This window comes from Pristis pectinata, chromosome 20, assembly GCF_009764475.1.
Source record: "Pristis pectinata isolate sPriPec2 chromosome 20, sPriPec2.1.pri, whole genome shotgun sequence".
NCBI lineage: Eukaryota > Metazoa > Chordata > Chondrichthyes > Rhinopristiformes > Pristidae > Pristis > Pristis pectinata.
Window position 1 is genome coordinate 3,271,782 of NC_067424.1, and position 12,317 is coordinate 3,284,098.

A 12,317-nucleotide genomic window follows, 5' to 3' on the forward strand; every position below is an offset into this window, starting at 1 on the left:
TTATTAGAACTTGTAATTCACCCCAGGAAGTATATTTTTATAATACTGAATTATTTGGAAAGAAATGCTGTGGTGATGTTTTACTGAAGGTTCAACTTGATAATACCAAAGATACAAAACTTACTAAATTTTACTTCTATAAAATACTGCCACGTAAATTTCTGTGGACAGTAATTTATAGTATTTACAACAGTTCAAAAATTATTTTAAAATCTAAATACTTGTTTAAAATGCCATTTTTATGGAGTTGCTTGTTCAATAATATACAACTCTAAGTAATGGACTACTGTGATATATGACTTACCCATTTGCAGTTGGGACAACATGATAAATCCCACTAGAAAAAAAATCAGGAAATATGTTTTGTCTTTTTTTCTCCAACATAGAATGCAACCCACATTGTCAAAAAGTAATTATTTCTATATTATGTTTAATACTTATAAAATTATCCCAATGTTTTTCATGATTGTGCACTGATGAATGAAACATTAGGGGAAGCTAAAAGTTTGCAGAGATGATATTTAAGCAGTTGGAGAAGCAAAGTGGTTTGAGGAGAACATTTCAGAAAATGGGACACTGTCTGAAGGCAAAGCTGCCAATGGTTGGCGGAAAAGATGAAGAAAGCACCCTTTACTGGAGAAATATTTTAACAATGGACGGAAATAATGGTCAAGATCAAAAAGAAGAAAATTAAAAATGGGAGATGCTGGGGATGGAAACCTGGCCACCTGTCTGCTGCTCCTTGACTGACACCTTCAACCGCAAAAAGTGTTTTACACATCCCTGGCACATGTGTGTGCATAAATATGGCAGAAACTGAAAAAAAAATACAGCATAACGGAACTAAGCTGGCACATGACTGGCAATACAATTCACATGCTATAAACATTACCATTGCTTAGTTCTGTTTTGTAATCTCTACAGTAATGCTGCACAAAGACTGGGTGCCACCTCCAACCATCTTCAAAATGATGCAGTGGAATGTCCCAGTGCAACTCAGATTTCCTATCTGGGGAGTTTCTTTGTTCTTAAGATTCTCAGTCAGGAGGCAATTATGTGAACATATGAATTGTCCCAATCTGCGGCAGCTGTTTATTGTTTCCCTTATTAATACCTTTCTCTCAGGCATGTATATTCACATTAAATAAAGGTGTCCCATTTCAAAAGTCAGTGGCTTCCTCCAAATTCTCAAAGTTGGTATTCCAGTCTATGTAGTTAATGTTTGTATAGTTTGTAATAAATATAGTTAGTCTCAAATGAAGCCAGCCACTGATTGTCTCTTTTTTGTCTATACAGTAGTGCCACCAAGAGGTCAGTGCAACAGAAAACAGTCACAGAACAGCATCATTGGTTTACAATAAATTCATCCTCAACAAATCAGTACAATAATTCTCGATGATCCAGTTATCTATTTAGATGTAGATATTTCAGCATCTTTTAAATATATTCTTAGTCATACATACCAAACAGGTGAAATATTAGTCCCATGTTTTAATTCTTTGAGTTATTGTTTTTGTCAGCTAATTCTTTGATGTAGTTGATTACAGTTGGAACTTTTGCAATGATCCCAGATATCCTACAACATACAGAATTATAATTTTCATACAAGAACAAAAGTGCTTTCAATATGTTAGGAGCAGACTGATATGAAACCATTTAAACTTTATACACAAATCCTCTAAAATTATTTGTGGACATATATTTCAAAAAGGGACTGGGTTGAATCTTTCTAGACACATCACTATCCAGAGTCACTGCCTGTGGTTCCTGCCCAATCTCAACTGGTCAGGAAGCAGAGGATCTATCTCACCAGCTCGCCACATCCTGGAGTCAGGACTGGGAAGTTCAGATAGAAAGTAAGCCTTTGGAGTTGTACTCAGAACTTCCTCACAGGCTTCAACAGAACCAAAGCTGGGGTGCAGCTTTGACTTCTGTCAAAGTGTTGAGTTTTTTGTTAATTTTTAAATTTCCTTGGCATTCTTAAGAATGATTAAAATTAATATTAGCAATTAGAAAATAAAAAGTATTCAAAATTTTCTTAAAAAAAAGAACATTCATTTAAACATTTCAAAACCATTAAAAATATTAAACCAAGGTAATTTTTTAAAAAAAAAATGTACCTTCTCTATTGTGCAAGCTGAGAATCCCCATTGAAATAAATGAAAACTCTATGACAATGTAACTTGGCGCAGATGCTGAGACATGACTCCCCAGCATAATGCCAGACCAGCAAACTTTCAGTAGCTCCCAGACTTACAATAGGTCAAATATAATGGAAGAAAAAATATAAACTTATGCAAGGGACTGTCATGCCTACCTATTTTAAGGAAGCAAGATCCAAAGAAAATCTAATTAAAAGTTCTAAACAACCAAAAAGTAAAGCCCACAAGTGAAGCTAAGAAAAATCAAAATGTGAATTATAAATACATGAGGGGCAAAAGGTAATAAAGAGTAGGGTTCAACAGAGAATGAAAAGGTAACCTATGTGTGAAGATGGAAAACCAGGGATTTAAAAGAGCAATTTACATTTACCTTAACAGAAAGGGAGTGGGGGCAGTGGGCAATACAGACATCAAAAACAAGGAGGAAATGAAATCTTAGATATGCTGAAAATAGAGAGAGAATCGAAAAATTAAGAGTAGAATCTTTAAAAATAAATGTATTACTAGGCCTGAATAACCAGGCCAATAACAGAACTAAGGAAATAACTTCATCATTTTCTAGTCCTCTTTGGCTGCAGGGTTGATGCTGTATGCTTGAAGGTTTGTAATATGGCACCACTGCTTAAAATGTATGAGAAAAATAGTCTGTTAAGCCAGGATCCTAACAACAGCTGTGGAAAAATTGTTGAGAAATATTCTGATGTTCAACATAAATCAACAATTATTTGATTAATTAAGGACATTGTACAGTAGCATGGTGTTTAGGTTAATGCACTAGTATCCAGCAATACAGACTATAATCAGGTGACCTAAGTTTGAATATCATCACAACATCTGAATAATGTTTTATAACTGAAGGTCAGAGTATTGGAAATTGGTAGCAAACAATTTGTTGGAAAAAGTTCTGACAGATGGCATAAATCAGTATTTCCATATGGACAAGTTAATTAAGTACAGTCAACATGGACTGAAGAAAAGATCATATCCTTCTAATTTAACTGAATCATTTTTAAAGAAATGACATGGAGTGTGCATGAGTGTAGAGAATTTTATGCAGCACACACTGGTTTTAGCAAGGCAATCTGCATGGCAGATTGGTCAAGGATCCATGGGAAAGTGGCAAGTTGGATTAATAACTGGCTTCTGTGGTAGAGAGCAAAGTGAATGAGAAGCTTAGAGACAGGAGGGTTGTATGTAGTAGGATTCCATAGGTACTAGGCCCCCTACTTTTCCAAGTATATATAAATAATTTGTACTTAAATCTGTGAAACACAATCAAGAACTTTTTTGATGATAACCAATAATGGTTTTGTCATGGATCGTGAGGAAAAATGTTCTGGGTGACAAGAAGTTGATCATGATTAATGAGGAAGGATTAAGAGAGATCTTGCGGTTATACAACCCCAGATGGTAGTGACCGTAATATGATAGAAATCCAAATGCAGTCTGAGGGTCAGTAGCACAGGACCAAAACCACAGTCTTCAACTTAAATAAGGGCAATTATACTGAAGGTGGAGGTGTCTAAGGTGGACTGGGAACATAAGTTAAGAGACAGTTTAATAGATGAACAATGGCAGGGTGGTATGCAGGGAAAACTTGTAAGGGTGTTGCCAGGGCTGATGAATAATAGTTTTTAGGAATGACTACCTAAGTTGGGGTTCATTGAAAGAAAGAACAATAAGTGGAGATTTAATTGCAATTTATAAATTATAGCAAGCCCAGACAGGGTAAAGAGCAAGGAATATTTTGCTAATCAGAGAGGATTAAGGGACATACACTTAAATTGGTACAAACCATTAGAAGGAAGTTGAGTAAAATTTCACTCTGAATGGTGGGGTTCTGGAACTCACTGAGAGGATGGTTGGCATCCTTTAGGTCAGTGACTATTTGAATGAACACTATAAAGCCATAATCTGAAGTGATTGGACCAAAAGATGGGAAGGGTATTAACCAATCAACCATTTTTGGCATGAAAAATTACTTGCAGGTAAAATTAAAGAAAATCCAAGGATGTTTTATAGGTACATAAGGAGCAGGAGGATAACCAAAGGGGTAGAACCTATTAGGGACCAAAAGGATAACCCATGAGTGGAGGTGCAGGATATGGGTCTGGCTCTTAAAAAAACACTTTGCAGTTGCCTTTACAATTATATGTGCACGTGTGCGTGTGTGTATGTGTGAGTGGTGGCAGTCGGGGAAATCGAAGTTAATCCTGCAGTTGTGGAAGAATAGTGTGAAATATTGGAGAGGATATGCATAATTAAAGGAGATAAATTGCCTGGTTAAGAGCAGCAAGGGAGGAAATTGCAGGGATTCTGATCATCATTTTGTAATCATCCTTCTCTACAAGACTGGAATGATTGGAGGACTGTTAATACATCACTGTTTAAAAAGGAATAAACCAAATAATTACAAACGGTTGTTTTAACTTCAGTGATGGGCCTATTAATGGAACCATAATCATCATTTAGAAAGATACAGATTAATCATGGATAGTGAGCATGGAATTGTTAAGGGAAAGATTTTATTTTACACAGAGTGGTAGGTGCCTGGAATGCAGTGCCAGAGGTGGTAGTGGAGGTGAATATTATAGAGGTGTTTAAGAGGCCCTTAGACAGGCACACATGAATATGCAAAGAATGGAGGAATATAGACATGAGGCAGAAGGCACTAGTTTAGTTAGGCGTTTAATTACTAGTTTAATTAGTTCGGCATAATATTGTGGGCCGAAGGGCCTATTCCTTTGCTGTACTATTCCATGTTCTAATAAACAATAGAATTTTTTGAGGAGGTAGCAAGGAGAGGAGCTGAAGGAAGTGCATTTAATATCGTATACATGGATTTCAGTAAGATGTTTGACAAAATCCCACTTAGCAGGCTGAGAAGAGGTAAATGGTATGCAAGGAAGAATGAGAAATCTTTAAATGTGGCTCAGTGGCAGAACAGGTGGTGATGATTGACTAGTATTTTTGTAGATGGAAAGTTGTTACCAGTGGGGTGATACAAAGATTACTATTCGGTCACTTGCTTTTGGTAATGTACATTAAGGATTTAGACTTAAATATATAGGGTGTGATAAAATTGTTTGCATATGATACAAAAATTGGCCATGTGGATGACAATGTGGAAGAAACCTCTGGACTGGAGGAAGATGTAGATGGCCTGGTTAGTTAGGCAAATCAAATCTAATCCACAGAAATGCAAGGCAATGCTTCTGGAGAGGTGCTACAAGGCAGTAAATGAGAAAATATTGCATGTTGTGGAAGAATGGAGGCTGCCATTGTGCATATGTCCACAGATCCTTAAAGATACCATTGCATTTGGATAAGGTGGCTAATGGGTACATGGGATGTTTTCCTTTATTAGCCGAGGCACAGAATGTCCAGGAGGATATGCTATTTAACATTAGTTGAACTACAAATTGAGTACTGAGGACAATTCTGGGTATCATATAACAGGAAAGATGCGACGGCACTGGAGAGGATGCAAAGAAGATTCATGAAGATATGACTAGAATATTGTATCCATGAGGAAAGACTGGATAAGCTAGAGCTGTATTTTTTTTGGAAGAGAGAAGGCCGAGGGCATAAAATTGAGGGGCCTTGATAAAGGACTACGGACTAAGTGCTAGAAGATGGGTTTAAACTGGGTAGCTACCTGAGACAAGATACTCTGAATGGCCACCTGTACCATAAATTGTCTATGATTCAATTTGCTACTTGTGCATAAAAATCAAATGCAAATGGATCTAATTCCCTGGCTTGTGTAATGGCTCCCTTTTTCAGTTCTGCAAGGTTTTCACAACTCCACCTAGGTTACCAAATAGATAATTTCTAAACAAATCCTTAACTAATAAGAGAGAAAATTTCCACTACCAAGATGGTCACGCATTCATATAAACATATAAATCAGAAACGGAAGGAACAGAATTAGGTCACTTGGCCCCACAAGCCTGCTCTACCATTTAAAAAGATCATAACTGATATGGGTGTAACCTCAACTTGACATTCCTGCCTTCTGCCAATAATGGTTCACCGTCCTCTTTCAAGAATCTGTCTTCCTCTGCCTTAAAAATATTAAAAGGCTGTTTCCACTGCCCTTTGTGGAAGATTTCTAAAGACTTGCAATCCTGTAAGAAAAAGTCACCTCATCTACCTTAAATGAGTGACTTCTTAATTTTAAACAGTGACCTCTAGTTCCAGATTCTCCCATTAGAGAAAACAACCCTACACTTCCACCCTATTAAGTCCCCTCAGGATTTTATATGTTTCTCATGCTCTAAACAGTGTATAAAAGCTGTCCAACTTTAAGACCCTCACCCATTCTAAGTATTAGTCAGGTAATCTCTGATCAGCTTGCAACATATTTATATCCTTCCCTAAACAAGGAAACCAATGCTTTACATAATACTCCAAAAGTGGTCCTATCAATGCACTCTATTACTAAAGCATAACCTCCCAACTTTTCCATTTAATTCCCATGGTAAAAGGTTTTCATTCCTTTAGCTTTCTTAATTACTTTCTGTACCCATATACACACATTTTGTGAACCATACACAAGGACATCCAGATCCCTCTGCATCTCAGAGTTCTGCAATCCCTCACTATTTAAATAATATACTTTCTTTATTGTTCCTGCCTTAATGGACAATTTCACATTTCCCCACATGATACTCCATTTGCTAGATTTTTGCCAACTCACAACTTATCAATACCCCTTTGAGGCCTCCTTATCCTTTTCACAACTTATTTCCTTTGTATCTTAGTGTCATCAGTGAATTTAGCAATCATGCCTTTGGCACCTTCATCCAAGTCACTACATAAAACTATAAAATAGTAAGATCCTAGTACTGTAGTATCGACTGTTATATGTTCCCAACTAGAAAAAGATCCAGTTATGTCTCCTCTTTCTTTCCTGTTTATCAGCCAATCCTTTATCTACACCAATACGTGAGCTTTCATTTGCTGCAATGACCTTTGATGCAGCAACTCATCAAATGCCTTCTGGAAATCTAAGCAGAGTACTTCCACCGGTTGCCATTTATCCACAGCATATGTAATTCTTCAAAATACTTTTCCCTTTCACAAAAATCAGACTTTGCAGATTACTTTTTACTAATTGTTCCAAATGCCCCGCTATAAAGTCTTTAATATTAATCATGGCTCATCACCTACAGAACCTTGTATCTGCCTTCTCCCCATTGTATTTAAGAGATATATTTACGTCCTTCTCGAAAATATTCAATGACTTGGCCTTCACTGTGATAGAAATTTCCACAGTTCACCACCCTGCAAAGAAATTTCTCCTAATATTGGTTCTAAATGGCATACTCTGCATTCTGAGGCTGTGGCCCTAGCCATCAGGCACATCCTCTCTGTAGTTTGTCCAGTTGTGTTGGAATTTTAATTAGAGTCATAGTTATACAGCATGGAAGCAGACCTTTTGGCCCAACTGGTCCATGCTGACCAAGATGCCCCAACCGGGCTAGTCCCACTTGCCAGCGTTTGGGCCATAACCTTCTAAACCTTTCCAATCCATGTACCTTTTCAATTGTTTTCTATGATAACTCCTCTCATTCTTACATGAGCATAAAAGAGTTATATTTGTTAATTTCCAATCTAATGGAACTTTACTTATATCTAGGGAACTGTGAAAAATTAAAATCAACGTATAAACCATCTCACGAGTCACTTCCTTGAAGACTCCTGGAAGTGCAGCAGAACTGAACTTGTCAGTCCACAGCTTCCACAACAACTTGCTCAGAACCATTTACTGGGAACTGTAATGTTCCTGAGTTCCCCTCTCCCTTCAATTTCCTGACTTAGTTTTTCTGGGATGCTACTTTTATCGTACACAATAAAGATGTGTGCAAAATACCTATTTAATTCTTCCGCCATCTACTTCCCATTATTAAATCCCGCAGATTTACACAGGACCATCTTTCACTAATTCTTTTCTGAAAGTGTCTGTAGAAACATATTATTTTTACATTTCTAGTTGGCTTTACCTTGTGCTCTATTTTAATCTTCCTTGTTCATTTTTTGTCATTGCTGTTTATGATATTGTCAAAACTTCTAACCTATCAAGGGAGGAGATTGCTGAGCCTTTGGCTAGGATCTCTGAGTCCTTGTTGTCCAAGGGAATGGTACTGGAGGATTGGAGGGTGGCAAATGTTGTCCCCATATTCAAAAAAGGTAGTAGGGATAGTCCAGGGAATTATAGACCAGTGAGCCTTACGTCGGTGGTGGGCAAGCTGTTGGAAAGGATTCTTAGAGATAGGATCTATGGGCATTTAGAGAATCATGGTCTGATCAGGGACAGCCAGCATGGCTTTGTGAAGGGCAGATCATGTCTCACAAGCCTGATAGTGTTCTTTGAGGAGGTGACCAGATAGATTGATGAGGGTAGTGCAGTAGACGTGGACTGCACAGATTTTAGTAAGGCATTTGACAAAGTTCCACATGGTAGGCTTCAGAAGGTCAGAGGACATGGGATCCAGGGAAGCTTGGCCATGTGGTTTCAGAATTGGCTTGCCTGTAGAAAGCCAGGGTTGTCATGGAGGGAGTGCATTCAGATTGGAGGGCTGTGACTAGCGGTGTCCCACAAGGATCGGTTCTGGGACATCTGTTTTTCGTGATTTTTATTAATGACTTGGATGAGGGGATGGAAGGGTGATTGGCAAGTTTGCAGATGACACAAAGGTTGGTGGTGTTGTGGACAGTGTAGAGGATTGTCGAAGATACCAGAGGGATGTTGATAGGATGCGGAGCTGGGCTGAGAAGTGGCAGATGGAGTTCAATCCGGAGAAGTGTGAGGTGGTACACTTTGGAAGGACAAACTCCAAGGCAAAGTTAATGGCAGGATTCTTGGTAGTGTGGAGGAGCAGAGGGATCTGGGGGTCCATATCCACAGATCCCTCACAGGTGGATAGGGTAGTTAAGAAAGCTTATGGGGTGTTAGCTTTCATAAGTCAAAGGATCGAGTTTAAGAGCTGCGAGGTAATGATGCAGCTCTATAAAACTCTGGTTAGACCACACTTGGAGTAGTGTCCAGTTCTGGTCGCCTCATTATAGGAAGGATGTGGAAGTGTTGGAAAGGGTGCAGAGGAGATTTACCAGGATGCTGCCTGGTTTAGAGAGTATGCATTATGAGGAGAGACTAAGGGAGCTGGGGCTCCCATGATAGAGACTAGATAGACTAGATAGAGTGGACAGCCAGCGCCTCTTTCCCAGGGCACCAATGCTCAATACAAGAGGGCATGGCTTTAAAGTAATGGGTGGGAAGTTCAAGGGAGAGTGGTGGAGGCAGGTGCATTGGTCAAATTCAAGAGATTACTAGATGAGCATATGGAGAAAATTAAAATAAAGGGATATGTGGGAGGAAGGGGTTAATAGATAGTTTTAGGTGAGGTTTAAAGGTCGGCACAACATTGTGGGCCGATGGGCCTGTATTGTGCTGTACTGTTCTATGTATGTTCTATCACCCATTTTCGTGCAGTTATATTTTTGTAATTCTGATTTCACCTTTAGCTTTTATTAGGCCACCAAGATAGTGGGTACCGTGCTTGGATTTTTTTTTCTTGCAGGGCTGTGAATTCTGAAAGATTCCCTTAAATACCTGCCACTACAACTTGACTGAGTTATCCCTTAACCTAACTTTAAAGATCACTTTAACTAGCCCTGTTTGAATCTCATCACAATTGCCCTTATTTAAATTTAAAATAGTAGCCCTAGACCCATTCTACTCTTTCCCAGACTTAGTATAACATTCATCACACTACTATCACTGCTTCCTGGAGGTAATTCCATCTTGAGGTCATGAATTAATCCTCCTGTTGCACAAGAGCAAGGCTTGCACTTTGCTCCACGCTTTGGCACTAGAATTTGCTGTTCTAAAATCACTCCATCCAGGTTGTGTCCCTCAGATTATTTCAAATTGATATGCAGATTAAATCCCCCACACTCATTGCCGTGCCTTTCTGGCCAGGTCCCCATATTCATTCAATGATTCTGTTGGGTTACTGTTACGTGCACCCTCATACAAATGACTTCTTGCCCTTCTTAAGCAATAACTTTTCCACGGCTTGTTTTCATTGAACTTGGGTCGCTTGTGGTCCTAAGGCAATTATTGACCAACAGAGCCACCCCACCACCGTTTCCCAGCTGGATGGATGTCATGGAGCCTTTAATATTCAGGTCTTATCCTACTCCACGTATCTATCATCATCTGTAAATCCATCGCTTCAGTTTCAAACTCTCATAGTAAGGAACACGCTTAAAGCAACAGAATCAGAGGAACTGAGGAGAGTGATGTAGAAATGTGCACCTTTTTGGTCAATTTGGCGCCAGCGGGTGAAGCTCCTCGACTTTCCTCTCCCCCTTCCCCTCGGCAGCCCGCCGACAGCAGCCTCCCGCCAAAACGCGGCGCCTGCGCAGAGCCGGCGGGACTCCACGTGACCGCACCGCACCAATCAGTGTGCGAGCGCGGCGGCGGGAAGCCGCGGCGATGGCGCCATCGCCTGTTGTCGTGCCGCTCCCAGCCTTGCCGGTGTCCCTGAGGTCGGGCGGGGGAGACGGTGTGGATGCGGCGCTCCTCTGGACCCGCGGCCTCCCGGATGGCGGGAACTGGAAGGGGCGGTTTCCCAGAGTGGTGGAAATGCTCCACGGACGTTTACAATGGGGGAAGGAGGCCATTGGGCCCATCGTGTCTGTGCTCGCAGAATATAGATCAGCGTCCAATAACCCAGTCCTAATGTAGGGTCTCAACCCGAAACGTCGACGTTTCCCCACAGATGCTGCTCGACGCCCTGAGTTCCTTCAGCAGATTGTTGCTTCAATTTCCCAGTCTTTGGTTCATAACATTGGCAGGATATGACTACTGGTCCACAGCTGGCAGCCGCTTCCAGCCGGAGTGTCTGGCAGCAGGGTGGTTATGTGCAAGGAATAGTCTTCTGTAGCCGTTCAGCAAAGAAACAGGTCCACCGTCAATTACCTGTCTATACTAATCCCACATAACCAGCGCTTGGACAGTAGCCTTCTATCTCTTGGCAATTTAAGAGCTCGTATAGATACTTAAATGTACTGAGAGGCTCTCCCTGCTCCAACCTCTCAGGCAGTGTGTTCCAAAATCCAGCTATCTTTTGGATGGGAAAAAATACCTCCATCCCTTCTAAAACTTTTACTGCATACCTTAAAACTATGCCCTCTGGTTATAGACACCTCAAAGCGTGTAAAAGATGTTGTAGGGTATCCCTTACTCTAGACCTATGCCCTATATTTTTAAGGACCTCTGCTATGAGGAAAAGTTTCAATCTGTGCCCTTCTTAATTTTGTATGCCTCTATCTGGTCACCCCTTAAGCCTTCTCTGCTCCAAGGGAAACAAACTCTGCTAGTCCAGTCTCTCATAACAGAAATGTTCCATTGCAGGCAACACCCCTTCTGGTGCAATCACATTCTTCCTATAGTGTGGTGATACAGTATTGTATCTATGGCCTAACCAATGTTTTATAAAATTGTACCATAATCTCTCTGTTTTTGTATTTATTCCCTGGCTAATGGAGGCAAGTATCCCTTAAACTGCCTTCTATCTGTCCCGCCATTGTCAGGGATCCTCTGTACCTCAATATGCCCTATCCACTGTCATTCATTGTGTACTTGTTAGTCCTCTCATAGTACATCACCTTGCACCTGCCATAATTCCATCTGCCATTGCTCTGCCCATTTTACCAACTGATCATTATCATCCTGTAGCCTCACCTACATTCTCTGGGAGGTTGAAAAGTGCCTGTTTGTATCAATTTGGAGAGCTGCAACTTTTAGCAACTTAGATTGAATCCACCAATGAAAAGATCAACATGCACGGCACACTAGCCCTGGGCGTGCCTAGTATCCTCTGTGTGTGTGTTATATGCACATAGTCTGCCATGTCCATACAAAATTTCAATTTTTATATAATATGTATACCATCTGAAAATATTACCACTGGTAATACAATTTCCATGCTTGCATTTTTCCAGAATACAGGTGTGTGTAATGAGGAAAGCCTACTGGCCTTCCCTTGCCTATCATCAGACCTTAATCAAATGACATCTTTTAGATATATTTTGAAAAGATGTAGAATACTTTTGTCTTCACGTGGGATTAAAGAAGATTGA

The 12,317-nt window shown here is 40.0% G+C and overlaps 1 protein-coding gene across 1 annotated transcript in view; it reads right to left on the minus strand.

The window, feature by feature from the left end:
- Positions 1 to 7,932, minus strand: part of LOC127581013 (acidic mammalian chitinase-like) — a 41,537-nt gene extending 33,605 nt beyond the window's left edge. The window contains exon 1 of the mRNA XM_052035072.1: positions 7,848 to 7,932. Coding sequence (XP_051891032.1) covers positions 7,848 to 7,932 — 85 coding nt within the window. The remainder of the gene's footprint in view (positions 1 to 7,847) is intronic.
- Positions 7,933 to 12,317: the final 4,385 nt, after the last annotated feature.